Source organism: Pungitius pungitius, chromosome 20, assembly GCF_949316345.1.
Source record: "Pungitius pungitius chromosome 20, fPunPun2.1, whole genome shotgun sequence".
In the NCBI taxonomy this organism is placed as follows: Eukaryota; Metazoa; Chordata; class Actinopteri; order Perciformes; family Gasterosteidae; genus Pungitius; species Pungitius pungitius.
In genome coordinates, this window is record NC_084919.1 from 2237813 (window position 1) to 2256106 (window position 18294).

The window sequence follows — 18294 nt, forward strand, 5'->3', positions numbered from 1 at the left end:
CTACTGGCAGGGCAAACCTCTTTTGCCCCCAAAACTGCAGCTCAGTTTAGAAGCGTAGGCCACGCTGCAAATATTTGGCTTGGCCACAGAAATTGAATTATATTGGCTCAGAAAAGTCAAATAAAAAAAAAATAATAATAAAAAAACAGCAACCTTGGGAACAATTATGCAAAGTGAAGCGCGGTTAAACCGAGTGCTACTGGTTTCCCTTTCTGTCCAAAAGGGGAAAAAGGGGGGGAAATAATCTGCCTTAGCAGAGTTTATCTCCCTTAAAAAATATGTTTAACATTCGTCTTTGAGGGGGCAGATGTAGCTGCAGCTCTTTTTTTTCGTGGCGCTTCCTGTTGTGACACACACACACACCGGCCTGAAAAGTGAACACATCTTCCAGGGAGCTCGTGCATGTGAGTCCACAGCTCTGGGGACTTGACGGACCATTTCAACCACGGATTTAAAAAAAAAAAAAAAAAAAAAACCCATAACAAATGGCATTTAATAAAGGTTTCATCTGTTTCCTCCGAACATGTTGTGCTCTGACAAACCGGAGGAACGTTGAGTGAGATAAATAGTGATTGGAGATGAATAGCGGATCATTTATGCATCCGTCCGAGTATTCCTTTCTTTTCTCTCCTCAGTTTCCGTTGCAGAGCAATAAATGGAAGGACAGGTGTGACGCGGCATCGCACCGGTCACAGTGCTACGTATTCAGTTTGCAGGTTACCAAAGCCACTTGTTATTGCTGTACAATACCGCAATGTTGGGCTTGGCAGCTGTGACGTAGCCCTGTGAGGTTCACACCGACGGTGTTTTGCTGACGGCGCTCCAGTTTTGAATTAAGCTTCACCACCTGTGACAGCTGGCGGCAAACAAATGTCCTCCTCTTTATTTGGAGAAGCTCTGGACAGAATGCAACGAATGAGTTGCCTAAATAAACTGAAATAAGAGGCGTGAGGATACACAAACATACGTAACAAAGCAGTGACTATAATCTCCTTCTTTTAAAGAATATCATGAACTGCTCAATAGTTGCTATAAAAAAACACAGAATGTGTGGAGTAAGTGTTGTATAAACACTGCATTGAGTGACAGATAGATGAAGAGGAATATTTTGAAATGTGGATAAAAAATCAATTCTACAGAACAGGTCCTTCCAGACCATTACGGCTGCCTTTCCCAAAAAACTCTGTTAATGTGGTCCAACTAGAGAACACAATGGTATTTGTGGATGAAAACCAAACTTAGCGCAGTCAATGTCTAGACTTAGATATTTGTGCAAGACTCGTAGCCCTCATACCTGCTCGCAGTGAACATTTCAACAAGAATAGCAGTGTTTCATTTGGATCACATCGTGAATCCTTGAGCTCCACTCCCCGTCAACCATAAAAAAAAAAACAAGAGTTATTGGTCTTCTCTAATGGCCTCGTCAGAAGAGCGCTGACTGGGTTCTTCTCTCGTTAGCCCATTGAAGCCCCACCTGCAGAACACAGGAATCACAAACTCCATTGCTCTTATTGACGAAAAACGCTGGCGCTGGCTAAGCCGGCTAGCCGGCTCACCGCCGTGCAAAGCTTTTTTTTGAGCCAGCTTTGTTTGCTCACAGCTGAGGCTCAAAAGAAAGGCAGGGCCCAGGCGCGGAGAAGGGCCAGCTTTGACAATTTTTTCGCACAAAGGGACCACTGTTGGCTAACAGTGAGCGGCCTGTTTCTGGGAGGTTTGCACTGTTCCTGGGGCCCATTTCATGGAACAGTTAGCAAGGCCAAAGGCAACCCGTGGACTGGAGTGATAGTTGTTAAGGCCTCCGGGGGCCAGACCATGGGGTCCAGGCCCTTCTGGCTCTCGCCCCGCAATCCCCCACCCGGTTCAGAGGCTTTCACAAAGCCGGCCCGGGGACGCCGGGTGCTGCAGGTGTCCTCTCATAAAGACCCGCATCACATGGGCTGCTGGACTGACTGACTGAGTTGTTTGGGTTATCTGCCCCCCACCACCCTTGCAACCCCATCCTCACAAGCGTTGGAAAAATCAAGACAACCCGAGTGCTTAATGTAATGTAAATAATCAGTCAGCGCTTTGTCAGTTCGTAGGTTTAATTCTGTTGTGTTGGCGGTTTATGTTCCGATTAAATGAAAGTGATCTGCATGTGGATTGAACAGGAATGTGGTCAGCTTCAGGGGTCTCGAGTGTTGACTTATACCGGTCCAGGCGATTATTAATGGAGAGATGAAGATGTAGAAAAAATAACCCAGAACCCAGCTAAGCCGACCGCCGCTATCCATCACCCTGACCTGGGTTACGGCCAGATCGTCAATTTCCGTCTACCTTCCATCCACAGTGTTTGAAGGGACACTTCCTCCAGCTACGACTGCGATTGCAGCAGCTATCGGAACGAACACTCTCTGCCCAAGTTTGATTGAGAGACACCGAGAGAGAGAGAGAGAGAGAGAGAGAGAGTATCCAGGCTTCTCTCCTCCCGACCACAGAGTGGGCATGAAGAGCCCGGCGCCTCATTGATGTCAACCCTGGCTGTTCCTGTCCTGTAGTTTTCAGTTTGGTTTGGACAGAACAGGCGGCCCCGGGGCCTGCAGGGGTTGGGAGGACAGGGCCCCGGGCTTCCCACATCACTCGGGGGGCCTCTGATAGGCGGTCACACAGCCTGGTAATGACAGGGGGGGAGAGATTTAGTATTAAAGTCTCCTCTGCTGCCTCCGCTGCGCCTGCCTGACGTCAGGCTGTTAAATACGGGGAGTGAGAGCATGGCAGGGCCTATGCGGAAGGGAGTCAGACCTGTCTTAAATATACAGCTTTGTGTAAGGGAAGCCTGGCCGGGATCCCTTGGAGTGTTGCTAAGGACACGGGCGCGGCACACCAAGGGGAAACTTCGGGATCACAGTCAATCGTTAAAGGGATTTGCATCGGCCATAAATATGAAAACAGTCAAGGTAAATTGTGATAAGATTGTAGGGTGGGTGGTGGGGGGGGGGAGACCTCCATTTACAAACATAGTGACTCAGACTACACGGTTTATAATTCGCTGGGTCGACTCTGGGTCAGCAATTCAATACCCGGCCAAGACTACCAGGAAAAGTATACTTTCGAAGTTGGCCATCTTTTCTGTTTCTTAACCACCATCCTGCTACCATATTGAGGGGATTTCCCTGTTTTTTTTTTTTTTGTGTGGGGTGCTTCGAGTTCAAGGCTAATCAACTTGAAAAGCCAACTATAGATGGCTGGAGAACGGCTTATAAATGTCATACATTCTCAAGTAAAAGACCTCATTGTCTTTACCCGGTTCGCTGCTCAACCGTACGACCAATACCGAAAGCAGCTCCGAGACATTAAAGCAGCCGATTGCTGCACCTGCATCCACAGATCATCACACCATTGTGGCCTTTAAAGAAAAGGCCTCAGTCAAACACGCCCCCCTGACCTTACTCCGCTAACATAAACTAATTAGGCAGGCTCTGAAAGGAAGGGCCCTGCCATTGGCTTAATCAGCCTGCACGGATCCAGACCGTGCAGCTCTGCCCACTAGAACCTCATTATCTCACGTTTTTCAAAGGAGCGCCACGGTACGCAGCCCCGAAAGGGGGGGGGGGGCGAAAGGGACGGAGAAACGGAGGAGGTGGCGGTGCAGGAAGGGGGGCGGGGGAGGGGGGGGGGGCTTCCCTGGTTCCTCTCTTCTCGCATCGGACTCAGAAAGGAAACGTCAAGCGTGAAGCTCAGAGAGTGGTCAGTGCCGCTCAGTCCAGGCAGGCAGCACAGAGGGGGCCTTTGTCCGCCGTCACTTAGCGCCAATTACAGCCCGTCAAAATAGTTTTTCTGCTACGGGGGCGACGTGTTAATGGGCCCCGGAGTTGGGTGTGAGGAGCGACCTTGTCCACACACACCAACCCGGGGTCAGGGGTTAATAGGGCCCCTCTGATGTGGCGGATGAGATTTCGGCAACCTTTAGCTGGCAAGGGAAGGCCGGGACAAAGCCTGTAGAATGTGATACAATTAGGCGGACAGCTTGCCATCCTGAATACTCCACAGAAGCGGGACGGCTGCATTAGCCCCGGAGCAGATGGGCAAACCGGACGCTAGCCAAACAGGTGCCGCGGAAGGTCAAGACCCTTTGGAAATGCGAAAGGGGACGCAGGTGAGGACCCAGAAAACGAGGCCAACTTACTGGTGAGCAGCAATTAAAAAATCCTGTTGAACAAATGACTCCTCTGCACACAAAGAAAGTCCTTTGGCACTTGTGAAAAAAAAGGTCATAGACCGTTCAGTCCTCTGTAGAATTTCCCATCTCAGCCGGTAACCCGAGGAGCTGGAGCCCGGCTCCGTCAGAGGACCCGCCCTCGGCCCGTCTACCGTCCTATAAGGGAAAGAGGACTTGGCACGATCGCCGTCTGACCTACACAGGGTTTCCTGAGTTTAAGTAATCAGTGATTATCTGATGTAAGATGTAAAAAGTCCTGGCAAAATGACACGTCCCTAACATTCGAAAGGCACTACGTGTGCCCCGGGCTGGGCATGTCTGCACAAAGCCAGGCCCTGCGTTTACACCGTAAGTGTGGGAACCGAACCAATGCCAAACTACCCGTGGGCCCTTCGGAAGGCTCACAGCTCTTTGCCAGGGAGAGCTGGAGATTTTAGAAAAAATATCCCACACCACACTGTGCAAATCCAACCACATGCAAGCCTGTGGGAACCAGCGGATGACTTCTATCCACATATAAATACTCTCAAAATACTTGCTGGACTTACTGGTGTACACATCACCCCCCCACTCCCTTCCTCTCCCTTACCCAATCCTCTTGGACATGGTAGCTGTGCTCTGGCCCCCAGCTTCATCTTCTTAATGTTGAAATAAAGGAGGTGATTGAACTCAGCCTCCAAATTGGATTTGTTTAATCTGCGTCAAGTTCGAACATCCTGTGTAAACACGAGCGTGTGCAGATGCCGGAAACGCACACGGCCGGAGGCGTAAATGCCCGCGGTCGGCTTTGGCAGAGAATCAGAAAAGGGGGAACGAGGCCTGAACAGAGGCTGGAGAGGTTTCCATTGTTAGTTGGAGGGGGGGGGGGGGGGGGGGTCAAAGGCTACTTCTTCCACCGATGTATGGGTGAAATGGGGCGCTGTGGATCGATGATCAGTGAGGCCGGGATAAGGGCTGGATTCATTTCTCGAAGTTTGATGGTTCACAAATAAAACATCCCTACAAATGTTATTTTTTGAAACTGCATTAAATAAGTTTGCGTAAGTCTTGTTTTGCCTCACAATCTCTGGGAACAGACTCTGGAGCCTGTGCTCATGACCTTTACACCAAGTCTTTGGCAAATGATGTGGAAGCAACATTGAACAAACACAAACACCATTAGGAGTTCATGTGTTCCAGTTAAAGAGCCCTCTGGGTGAAGGTCACGGGAGGTTAATTCCAATCGCGGTGCCTCCTTGAAGCAGCGTGACAGCATGTCTCCTCTGCTCCAAGATTGGATGAGTTCTGGGCGATCGGAGCGGCCTGATTACAACGTGTGGAAGATGGAGCCTATCGCACACACACACACACACCTGCCTCCACCTGCACACATTCATTAATTGTGTTCATTATTTAGGGCGTTGCCACTGCTTGTGCACAAGTTAAGTTTATTCAGAACGGTAGGATTTGAGGTATTTTATGCTGCTACAAAGGCAATCCCAATAAAACGGAATTCTCAACGTGATTTGGATGTTTTGACAGTTTCACTGTCTGGTGAGATTTATTATGTCCGATGTCTGGCCCCGGCTGATGTGTGATCGTGTTGCCCTTGTTCAAGCCATTGTCTTTTATTGTTTTCATCAGCACGAGCTGCCTCTTTTTTTTATGACTTATCAAAGTACTACTCCTTGATCTTGAAGGCGGCAAAGAGAGCAAAGGGGAAGAATGAAAGAAAATCCAAAAAGGGATGAGGGGAGACAAAGGATCAAACCACAGTGGGGAAGACATAACAGCAAAGAAAAAAGGACAAAGTATGTGGAAAAAGAGAGAGAGAATGCACGACAGAATGAGAAATAAGAATGAAAGCAAGGAAAAAAATAAAACAAAGACAGGCGAGAAAGAGTGCGATGTGGGCCATTCATAAGCAGACCTCTCCAAGGGATCTCGGGCCAGCACACCTGGTACTATTCACTTCAGAGGAAATAGACACTCTGTGGAAGAGAGGCTGTTGGCCTGGGGACAAAACCGCTGCAGCGCCAAATTAGAAACAGGAAGGACTGCGGGTAAGGCTCAGATTAAAAAACGCGCTCCCCACATGGACTCAATATACTGCAGCCCTGATCCCGCTCTGGAAACCCCAAAACCCAACAGCACTATTTTACGTCCCGGGTCAACAGAACGCTCGCTGTTTGCCCGGGTGACAGCGCGGGAGGACCGGTCCAATGTCAACCCCCCCCCCCCCCTGAAATGTTTCGGTAAACCGGTGCCCATTCTAATGAGAAACAGACGTTTCTCAGTGCGCTTTATCAATAACCCGCTTTCACGATGGCGGGCTGCTCCGGCCCGACGTCCGTCCCTCTATCTCTGTCACACCGTCCTCTTTCTGGCGCACGCCATCTATCATCTCCAGGAACCAGACACACACACACGGGGAGGACGCGGCGCTGAGTTTCCCACGGGCCGGCCATTAGAGCGGCTGATGTTGTCAACAGGCAACTAAGCGAGAAGTAATGGTCCATAACGCACCCCATAAAGGAGTGAAACTAGCATAGAGGTCTGTGAACGTACCAGAAAGGGAAATTGATATATATACATATACGCCTGCCGCCTTCTTCTTGCGACCCCTGACCTTTAACGGGGGAGGGGGGGGGGGGGGGTTTCTCCTTGGCTGACGGGAGCTGGGAGGCTGTGTGAGGGAGAGAAAAAAAGAAGAAAAAAAATTCACCTCTATCGGCCTAAAAAAAAAGCATGCACTCATTCTCAAACAATATTTCCATTTACTCATGGGCCCGTCCAAGTAGTGTGTTCCCCTCAATCTATCATTTTCACTGCGGTCGCCGACGGTGGAGCGGCCTGCTGTAATTATTCCGACAGATATTGAGGACATCTAGAGGTGGTTCTCTCCTCACTGGAAAACAGAACAACTCCTTTTTCTCGTGAAAGGTCGAGTCTTCATCGCGTGAAGCTCAGTGAGGATTCTCGGGACGGATTGACGGAGGAGTAATTAAATACGCAGACACAAGGAGGCAACAAGTGGACTTATTTGTATCCGAGAGAAGAAGGTAGCCAAAGAGGAAGAGGAGGAGGAGGAGGAGGGGGAGGAGGAGGAGGGGGAGAGGGGGGGGGCGAAATCCCAATAATCCAGCTTTGGGACAGACTCCCTGTTCCAACCACCACTGTCCTCTTACTCGCCTCTGTTTGATCTGCCTTTCAGCGCTGCAAAAGCCTTCCCCTCGCGGAGGAGGTCATCGCCGAAAGCCATGAAGGGCGCCATTCACCGCGGGGCCCGCCGACTGATGTCTGAGGCCAGGCCCGCTGATGGATGTACACCCGTAAACACACACGTAGGCTGCACGCACGGGGACGGGGGGAGGGGGGGGGGGTAGTGCGACTCCCGAGAGGAAAACCTGCCATGACATCACCCAGGGGGGCGGGGGGGAGGGGGTGCAGGTGCAGGGCCGGGACAGGAAGTGAGTCACAGGAGGCCTGGTGAGGCAGACTTTGCCGTGCCACTGACAGGCGGTGGGAGAGCGGGGGCAGGGGGGTGTGTGTGTGTGTGTGTGTGTGTGGGGGGGGGGGGGAGGGTTCCACCTTGTAGCGGGGCCCTCTGGTTGTGGACCTGTTCTTTACATAAACAGGCTTCTCTCATCTCCCTCTGCAATCAGGTCCTCCAGACCTTCTTTTTTTTTTTTTTAAGTAACAGATGGGTACGGAAAAAAAAAAGTATTTCTCCCACGAACCACAGCGCGATCATTTGGGTGTAATATAATTAGTCCGCAGCTTGACTTGAAGCAGTAACATGATACAACAATAGCTGCGTGTGTGGGGGGGGGCACGGCGATGTGTGATGGATGAACGGATGGAGGAGGTGGTGCATGTGTCCTTGACAATGTCGGTGAGGCACTGGTTTATACAAAAGCTTATTACGCTAATGAGAAAAGTGTGGGGAATGGGTTTGTCCCGTACCACCCAGGGAACGAGGGCCTGTTCCCCCCCCCCCCCCCCCCCCCAACCCCCTCCACCCCGGTGCACTGCATCTGGAAGCAGCCTCTCGGTAATCTGCTCTAAGTACAAAAGGTTCAGCGCCAGCTTGTTCTCATAGACCACCGAGTGAGGCCCCCGAGCTCCACTGCAGGTTTCGTTTCACGGCTGCAGCTCCTGGACCCTTCAGTCGGCCTCAGCGTGGCGTCCTTCAGGCCGCGATCACGTGATGCTCATCGTGGTTATTACCGTCGTGGTATCGCCCGGCTGCGGATGGGTTATCTATACGGGACAAATCAAAGGTTACGCAACCTCATTGAAATAGAACACTGTCCAGCCTACAAATATGGCAATTTGATACCTTTTATAATAATAATGTATATGGATAAGACAAATATGTTTTATTTTCTCTTCCGCAGGTACCTAAACACAGTTAGCGACATATATGCATGTTACCATATTGACAAAATCACAACAAAAATCTTTTTGCTTAGCAGTTAAAGACCACTGCTTATTTTATTAAAAAATTAAAAGAACAAAATAATCTGATTTCTGAGGATGAAATTTGCGTTAATATGCGTGTTGTGTTGTTGCCGATTTAACGACATAATCGTGTATCACAAGTGTTTCTGTCATCAGAGCAAACCGCGTTTCGAGCTCCCCTTTTCTCCGCTCCGATTCTGGGGCTGCATGCGCGGCGACGCGTGAGATTTACGGGGCTTCGGGCTGACGTTTATTGAGCAGGCGTGCTGGAGGATGTCATGTAGCTCCCTTTGATGGATCTCTGCACTTCCTGCTACAGAGATGGAGGCCTCTCCCCCCCCCCCCCCCCTGTAACCACACAGCCCCTTTCAAAGCGCCGGGGTGCAAGAGACGCCCTCCGGCGAGGGTTCCAGGATCAGTCGGGTTCACCCCCCCCCCCCCCAACCCTAACTGTAACCATCAGAAGGAGTAAACACGACACTGACCTTAGATCAGCATGGAGAGGCAAATCCATCCGCCAGCCAGTTTTGGAGGCCCACATGTGGTCCATATGGAACTCCTTCCTGTCTGCGTGGAAAGAGCACATCCTGACCGCTCGAGTCGCAGAAAAACAGCCACAAAATGAAAGCAAAATAAATGATCTCAATGGTAAACTATATGTATATATATATATATATATATATATATCGATTATATATTTTACCATGATCAAAAACGGCTTCAAATGGCATGAAATGGTGTCACAAGGCCGTTCCTCAAGGAGTGTCTGGCTTAAGGTCCGTCCTCCGAGGTTCCGATGCCTCGAGGGTATCATTACGGGAGACCGGCGTCCGCCTCCTCTGCTGCGAGCGCGAGGCGGCGTTACGGCCTCTTCCGCGGCGTCGTAGCCAGGGGGGGGGGGGGGGGGGCCTAATGATTTCAGCATGTCACTGCGGGCCAGCGGCGCTGTGATTGCACGGATGATTAGCTCTTACAGTAATGGCCGTGGTCATGATGTGAATCCAAAGACACATTTTTTCAGGCTAAGGCTAAGCTTGTGTGTATATATACATAAAAGTACAATGTGTGCTCCTGAATCCTGCGGACGCTCCGTCTGTTTGATGCGTCCAGAGCTGCGGGGCGCAGATGCACCAGCAGCACGCCGAGACGTCATCCGACCGGCTGGTCTCAGGATACCGAAAGGAAAACGCCGCGTGCACCCACCGCCTCTGAGATCTGTGCACGCAGCACGCCAAGGAGAGGAAAGCGTTTTCAAACCCTGGCGCGCCGCCACGCGGGCGCCTGAGCCCCCCCCCCCCCGTCTCACCGAAAGACGCGCGGCGTGCCACATACCTTCCTCCCGTCTCCGGGCCCCGGGCCCCCGGGGACGGAAAAAAATCTGGAAACCGGGGACATTTTTTGCAGCGTGCCTCGTGATTTGGGTTGTTTTTTTTCTGGATTATTTTCGGCGCGGTTTGCTGCCCACCAAACAGAACCAAAGGAGCTCTGCCACGCCAGCGGGCTCCCAGTGTTGTTTTCTCATCAGTTGCGCGCGGCTGCTCTGTTGTGTGTTTTTGTGCGTAAACAAAGACGGCGAAGGACACCTTTTAACAGACTTACCAGATGTGCCCGGAGAAGGAAAAATGGGGGGGGGGGGATCCATTTTTTTTTCTTTTTTTTCGCAGAGCGACTCTGCTGAGGTCTGTGTAGCAGGTGAAGAGCATCCTGCCAAGAGCACATATCTCCACAGGCGAGCTTTGTAACACAATCACGGAATAAACTGTCCCACTCAGACTCAGATGTTGAGCTCCTCGTCGACTCTCCCCACGGGACGAAATGGTTGTGCCCGGGCCTCGAGCCCGCCGGGACGCGTCCATAAGGTCCTTAAGTACTCTGACCCTTGACCCCCCCCCCCCCACCTCCACAGTGAGGAGTTTAGGAGCGGTCCCCCGAGGAGCAGCCCGACACGGAACGACCGCTCCCGAAAAGCCGAGGAAACAGCGGCAAAACCGGAACCCTGTTCAGCTGGGACGGGGGGTGCAGGGTGAGAGGGGGGTCGGGGGTCGGGGGGGGGGGAACAGAAATTTCCAGCAGGGTTTTGGGAGGTTAACGCTTCCATTGTTGGTTTGTATCAAATGTTCATTTAGTGCGCCAGCCGAGTGACTTCCTCCTGAAGTCCATTAAAATGCTGCTGCTGCTACTGGCAGAGGTATGTGCAGCCCATCTGTGGGGTTGTGGGTTGGTGGGGGTCCACGGAGGAGAGAAATGGACACCAGATGGGACCGGAGGGGCGGAGGGGTGGAGGGGGTGCGGGGGGGGGGGGGGATGCAAGGTAGAATAAAATAACACATGCAGAAGATTGAAACTGAAATGTGGTGGTGTGGGGGGGGGGGGGGGGAGGGGGAGGAGGTGCGTGCGTGTGTGCACGTTGGGAGGGGTTTAAAATAATTCCATGGTTGCATCATCTGGAGTAGACGGGCGCAAACGCTCTTAGAGGATAAGAATAGGTAAAAAGATCTGAGGCGCACCACATTTTTTTTTTTTTAAAGTGACATTTCAATGTTTTTCTGCGCGTGAAGAGGGTCTCGCGGCCCCCTCCTGTTTTGACTCACATCCCCTGCGTGAGCAACAAGCCTCGTCTCTGTCCGACGCACATTTGTTTTGTTTTTTGAGGAGAAAAAGCCCACCAGGAAACCCTTGAATAGATGATTGAAAAAAAAAAACAACCACTGGTTGGTTTTCCGTGCATGCGTATGCATGTGTCTGAGATTGAAAACCAACATTCCACGGTCCCAATGAAAAAAACATTCTATTTAGGGCGTTTTTGAGCTGCCTTGTGATCCCTCCAAACCCTTTCTAATGCAAACACAGCAGAAAAAAAAACGCAGTCAGTCAAAACTCTGCAGAGACTCTCTTCTCCCTCTCATTATCGGATCCGCTATTGTGGCGACACCTTAAACCCCCCCCCCCCACCCCAAGTTGGCCCCCAGTTAGACCTCCGTACTGCGTCGGTCCCGCCAAGCACTTGCAGTGGGACGATATTGACTCAGGTGTTCAAACTGTCAGTGTCGGTGTGCGTGGTGTTGTTTGTGTTGTGTTGTTTGTCCTGCAGCTGACAAGGTTTCTGAGACATGATTTTCTTTACTTTACTTTACTTTTTTTTTTTATCCTTCCAGTGCCCGAAACACATCAGAAGAACCTCGTGAGTCAGAGACGACAAAGAAAGGCGGCCAACTCTGAAGTGGGGAAGAATCTGTCTGAGCATGTGCAGTATGTGGACAGGTGCAGGTGTGTGTGTGTGTGTGTGTGTGTGAGTGTTTGTTTGTTTGTTTGTCTCTATTAATTAAATTGCCCAGTTGGAGTCTTTTCTTGCTGAGAGCCTGTTGATGTGTGAGCCTGCCACAGTTTGCAATCTCTCAAGTCTCACATCGTACCATAAATAAACCCTGTGCCCTCTTCAAAACTCCTTCAGAAGCCCTGCAGATGCCCCCCCCGACCCCCCCCCCCCTATACAAGCTAGTCTAACGTTCCCAGGGATCTCTGCAGTGACATGTAATGCATGAAAACATGCTCTGGTGTTGTTCTAATCCTCCCTTGGGAGCCTATCACATTTTGCGGGCTTGTAACGTGTCACTCCCCGTCATGTGACCCTGCGACCCCCCCCCCCGCCTCCCCCCCCCCACTGCAGTTCCAGATTGTTGCTGGTTTCCAATTACGTTTACCAAAAGGAGTCCAGTGCTTGGTTTGCAATCAGGCTGATTGTCATGTGCTGTATTTGTGCAGCTCGTTCCTGTCATGGTTTTAAACACGTACGATGCCCCCCCCACGCGCCGGCGCCCTGGCGTGGACGCGCCAACGATGGAGGGACCGGGTTCCCAGTAGCGGCGGGCGGCTCTCGGGAAAATTGGAGTGAACACGTTTTTTTTTTTTGTTTTTCACGATAAATACACATAATTTATTTACAAATAAAGTGGTTATAATAGAAATAAATACAAAATAAAAATCTGAGCATTGTACTTCATGTGGTATTGCACCCATTTTGAAATGTCCATCACAAATACATTTTCAAAACCAATATTCCTCTGATTAAAATATTTATTTTTCCCAACTTTACGTAGACATAAATATATTCATATATAGCTTTTTTTTTTTCTTCTTCCGCAATAACTCTGTTTTGTCTTTCATATAAATAAACGTCTTCATTGGGAAACCGGGTGTCCATGTGACCTCTGATGTCTCTTTCAAAACTCCACCGTCACCGTCTCACCGGCAGCCACATCCCTCCACCACCATGTCCTGGTAGTTTTTCAGGATGACCTTCTCGTACTCGTCCAGGTAGAGCAAGGAGATGGGGCTGAGCTCAGTGGGCACGCAGCAGGCTCTGGGGATGTTCGAGTTGACCGAGTTGACCAGCGTCTGCACGATGGCGTGATTGGTGGAGTTGAGGTGGTCCGCCAGGGGGAACGGACACTCCCCGTGGCAGTAAAAGGCGTGGTAGCCGGGCGGCGCCACGATCCACTCGTTCCACCCGACGTCGCTGAAGTCCACGTACAGGGCGTGCCTCTTGCAGCTGGCCTTGTGCTGGTGCTTCCTGCGGGGCTTGCGCGGGGCCGCCTGCCGCTTTTCCCGCGCGTGGAGCGCCGAGTCCCCGCCGCGCCCGTCGTGGCCGTACGTCACCAGCAGGGGCCGCGCCTGAGCCCACGAGTCCTGGTCCCCGTGCAGGGACCGGCTCACCCTGATGTGCCTGCTACGTCTCTGGGCGTGCTCCCCGTCCGTCGCCCCCCCCTCCTCCTCCTCCTCCTCCGGGTGGTGCACCTCCACCACGAAGCCGTGGTTGTGGCCTCTCCCGGAGGTCCACTGAGACACGGCGGGGCTGACGTCGAAGCTCTCCCAGCGGCTCAAAGAGTCCCGCACTAGCCGGGTGTCCAGCAGACGTGCCAGGGGTTCCCCGCCCTGGGCGGGGGGGACTCCGAATATCTCATAAATGTTGATGCGATGGAAGCCGCTGCTGTTCCCGGAGCTGTTGCCGGGGGCCGCGGCTCCCATGACCTGATCCCTGTAGACGCGGAGCTCCGCCGAGGTGATGAGCTCCTCCTCGGGGATAGAAGTCAGGTTGAAGTAGAACTGCTGGGTTGTTTTACCCTTCAGCCGGGCCAGGGCCTCCATAGACTCTACGGGGGGGCAGACACACGGGCACGGAGACGGACATTAGCGTGAGAGGACATGTGTGTGAAGTTCATGCACAACAACACCCGCGATCTGAGCCCAGCTGGCTGTGAGCACGGAGATGGAAGTAGGGTTCCTCACACGGTTTCTCTCTCTCTCTCTCAAAGACACTCTCAAAGACACGCACAGACACACACACACACACGCACACACACTCGGACACAAGCCGAGCTGCCACGTGGTTACGCGGAGCTGGTGTGGGCCATTGTCTCACACACACACACACACACACACACGTTGTCTCTTAGCGGGATGTCCTCACAGTGATTTATTTAGTCTCAGGATGAAAGCGGCTCGCCAGTCGGCCTTTCCAATGGCAAATTAGCCTTTGATTTGGCTGCTGCACACAATGATGTGTACACAGAACATGAGTGTGAACAAAAGATGGATGTGGAAATCAGTATAAACCTGATTGGATGAAGTCTGGTAAGTCTGTTAAAGTTTCTACATAAATGCCAACTGTTGCGTTAAGCTTTAATGAACTGGCCCCCTCTGAAATGTCACTGCTTTAATGTAAAAGATTATACTTCCATGGTAAAAAGGCCCATGCAATGTCTCAATTTGGGGGAGCGTGTATAATCCGAAAAAATCAAAGCCTGGAAAGTGCGAGGTATTCCCCTTCCATACATTAAAAGACAGAAGTTAAGGCTGCAATTTCTTAAGGTTGCTCTACTTTGAACTCGTACTTTATGAAGTTCATAGATGATGTATAGAGGCACTTTTTAATCTGTTTGGTGTGGTGAAACAAACACAAACTTTGAACCGGCTGCTCTTTCAAAGCAGCCATTTAGGAAATTCCACCATCTCATCCTAAACCTCCCTCCAGAGGCACAAAGACCTCAATTAGGCCTATCACTGCTCATTTGATGTGGGAAAGCCCCCAGTCTCTCTCTCCCTCTCCCCTGTCCCCAATCCCTCTCTTTCTTTCCTCCCCTCAGCTCCCAAATCCCCTTCTCCCTCTGTTCTCCTTGCCCCCCAAAATCCTCTTTTCTTTGCGCCTCCTTGTCCGTCACTGGTTCTCTGTTCTCCTTCTGAGGCTCACTCTCTCCCTTCTGCCTCCATTCTGTGTGGAACAAGTTGCGGCTCGTCGAAAAAGTGCGAACCGCAGATATGAGTGTATCAACATTCCTAATTTCTTTTTGCGCCACATGCCAAAAACAGAAGATAAAGGCTAATGTTGGGTCATTCATCACGGACCTGTCTACAGACAGCCACTTCCTGCGTAATGGTGGAAATGTTCTATTTGGCTCGGGGGGGGGAAACGGTTATTTTTGAAAAGCGATTGGAGTGAAACTAAGTCGAATTTAATACCAGGCGGCAGATCGGATGAATGATGGGACGCTCGTCCTACGCGGAGAGAGCACCCGGTTCGCGCGTCCCTCGGCGTGGGGAGGACTAAAACAAGACTGTCAGCGTCGGATGAAAGGGTCAGCGGAGCGTGCGTAAACACCGTCTGAACACATCGGTAATGGCCGGTGGTGTCAAGGTGTTTTTGCTGGCCAGCTTGCAGGGAGGTTTTCCAGTAGTGCGCCAGGGAGCAGTCACTCAGCCCGGCTTGTTTGTAGTGTGTCAGTGTAGCCACTGGGTGTCATTGCACTAAGGCCTCTGGAGAGCACCCAAGCAGCCACTCAACCACCCCTCTGACTCACCCATGATGGAAACTTCCCCACGAAAAGAAGAAGAAGAAAAAAAAACACTTAGGACTCTGTACAAGGACTCTGTGTGGAGCGCCCATGGACTCGGGAAACTTATATAGGAACATAGTGGATTGAATGATACAGAGCTGCTATGTTCAAAAAGTAAAGATATTTTTTTTATCATTCATAAATCCTTTTGATAGTGTCACCACAGCCTCAGTGCACTGCACAGGTTTATATTTATAAATAAAGCCTCAGTCATGTTTGAATTTCACCTGTTGGATTATTTTAGGCAGCTTAAAATAACCGTGGTCGTCTGTGGCATGGTGTAAACACAGTGTACAGCTGGTGAACTAATACACTTTATCCACTGTGCGCGCCTCATTCATCAGGGCAGCGTGTGTTCACTTAAAAATGGAATTGAAACACCGAAATTAACACGCGGCGCGCATCCAAGGTAAAAAGAAAAACGGAGCGAGCAATTATGGTGTTGTTGGAACGCGCGTAATGGCGCACGGCGCGGAGAGAGGGGCGATTTGGAAAGGATGAAACCGCGCTACCCTCTCATCGGCCTCCTTTTTGCCAAGGACTCGTGTAAGTCCTGTTAGAAATGACTCAGAATTTCCGTCTGGCCCGATATGTCACAACGCGTGCCCGCATAATGTCATGTCCCTGTGTCCATGAGGTGAGACGGAGATGACTATCACCTGCGCGCGTGTCTTCTGTGGTGCGTGTCTGGAAAAACTGTTTTCGGAGTCCCACGCAAACACCATCAATTATTAAGAAACAAATTACCCCGGGCACACCGCCCCCCACCTTGATGTTTTCGAACCTTGTGACAGCTGCGCCAGAGGGGGTTGTTTGGCTAAAGGTTGCATCACTACACGTACACGCGAGTTCAGTTCAGTTGGGCTGCGCGTTTTTTTTTTTTTTAATTAAATGTTATAAATCGTGGTCAGCGAGGTTTAAGCAATCCTAAACGTATTAAAGAGTGACACACGGACGCGTGGACGCGTGTCACCTGTAAATGACTAACGCTCCACAGAACAGAGGAGACTGTGAAGTTCAGCCCCGACGCACCGAGTCATGGTTTAAATATATGCTTTGGCCGTCTGAGACACACAGGTAGAGAGGTATGTCACTAATACATACCTTCATGGTGAAAGCTTCTAATCGTGTTGGCCTTGCTCGCGGCCCTCTCTGCGTGCCTCCCCATGCTCTTGGGTCGCTTGGCGCTGTGGTCTCCGTTCGCTGAGTGCATGCGGTAAAGATCCACCATGTACTGCGGCACCACGGCTTGCCGGCTCGGGGTCGGCCTGCGCCTCAGTCCGAACATGTTGAGAAGCCGGAGCTCGAACTCGCGGAGGAAGCTCTCCGAGCGCTCGGGGGTCTGCTTCGCGGACTCGCTGTATTTCCTCCGGCCGACCTCGGGGATGAGTCCCGTAGCACCTTCCAGCAACACCTGAGCGATCAGCAGTACCATGAAAGAGCGGACCACGGCGACCATGATCAGTCCAGTCCCTGCGGAGAAAGTTGGTGTCGCGTCAATACACTGGCGCTGAGGTATTGACATGGGGGCAGACACAGCGGGGGCTTCTCCAAAAGTAAGCGCACCCCCCCCCCCTCCCCTCCCCTCCCGTCCTCCCATACAGTAGGAATGATTGAAGAACAGCAGGTTAGAAAGGGAAGACAGGCTCCTCACTTTGAAGTAGAACAAAAAAAAAGAAAGAAAAAAAAGGGGGGCCCGCCGGCTACGTAGCGCGCCCGAGCGAAACGCGAGATTGATCTCAACAGGAGCAGAAACATAGACAAATGTCAAGGTGAGGCAGGTATGGCAAGAGACAAACTAAAATAAGGTGTGTGGGGAGGGGGGGGGTGGACAAATCAAAGAAAGAAGCAGGGGGTTTTGGAGAGGTGGGGGGGAGCGCACCGCAGACATGCAGTCTGCAATTAGAAGAGATTGGAAAGCACGTTTCAAGTGAAGCGATATGAAAGGAAAGCCGAGTCATTTGCGCCGGCCCGAGAGAGATCAGAGGAGGCATGAAGAAGAATGTCGGAGAAGGAGCGAGGAGACGCGGCAGGAGAAGGAGCGAGGAGACGCGGCGGCAGGAGAAGGAGCGAGGAGACGCGGCGCAGGAGAAGGAGCGAGGAGACGCGGCGAAGGGAGAAGGAGCGAGGAGACGCGGCGAAGGGAGAAGGAGCGAGGAGACGCGGGCGGCAGGAGAAGAGCGAGGAGACGCGGCGAAGGGAGAAGGAGCGAGGAGACGCGGCGAAGGGAGAAGGAGCGAGGAGACGCGGCGGCAGGAGAAGGAGCGAGGAGACGCGGTGGCAGGAGAAGGAGCGAGGAGACGCGGCGAAGGGAGAAGGAGCGAGGAGACGCGGCGAAGGGAGAAGGAGCGAGGAGACGCGACCAGGCCGCCGACGCGCGTCTGGTTCGCGGGGGCTTCGCCGGTCGCGTGTAATCAGAAGGGATAGTTACTTCGAGGGGGGGGGGGGGGGGGGGGGGGGCTCGCAGGTGTTACATCTGACGTGCGAACCAGAGCCAGATGTGACCCGGGACAAGACATTCACGTTGAGATCTTCACATACCGGGGACGCTTCAACTTTTACGCGCACACACGCGTTATTTCTAGTTGTTGCTTTAGACGACATAGTTACCGTTGTGGTTTACTTTGCACACAAAAAAAATAATGAAAAGTGTGATGAAAAGTCTTTACCTGACGAGGAAGCGCTGTGTCCGGTCGTCGTTCCACCTTGGTGCCCGGATAAATTCCACATTAATTCGTGTTTAATCCACGCTTCTTCTCCTCG

The 18294-nt window shown here is 51.6% G+C and overlaps 1 protein-coding gene across 1 annotated transcript; it reads right to left on the reverse strand.

Moving 5' to 3' along the window:
• Positions 1 to 12558: 12558 nt before the first annotated feature.
• Positions 12559 to 16992, reverse strand: bmp2b (bone morphogenetic protein 2b). Its single transcript, XM_062559754.1, has 2 exons — positions 16636 to 16992; positions 12559 to 13791 (listed from the first exon to the last, which is right to left on the reverse strand). Exons 1-2 carry the CDS (start codon positions 16988 to 16990, stop codon positions 12884 to 12886), a joined length of 1263 nt encoding a protein of 420 aa, XP_062415738.1. The 5' UTR covers positions 16991 to 16992; the 3' UTR covers positions 12559 to 12883.
• Between the last annotated feature and the right edge of the window lie 1302 nt (positions 16993 to 18294).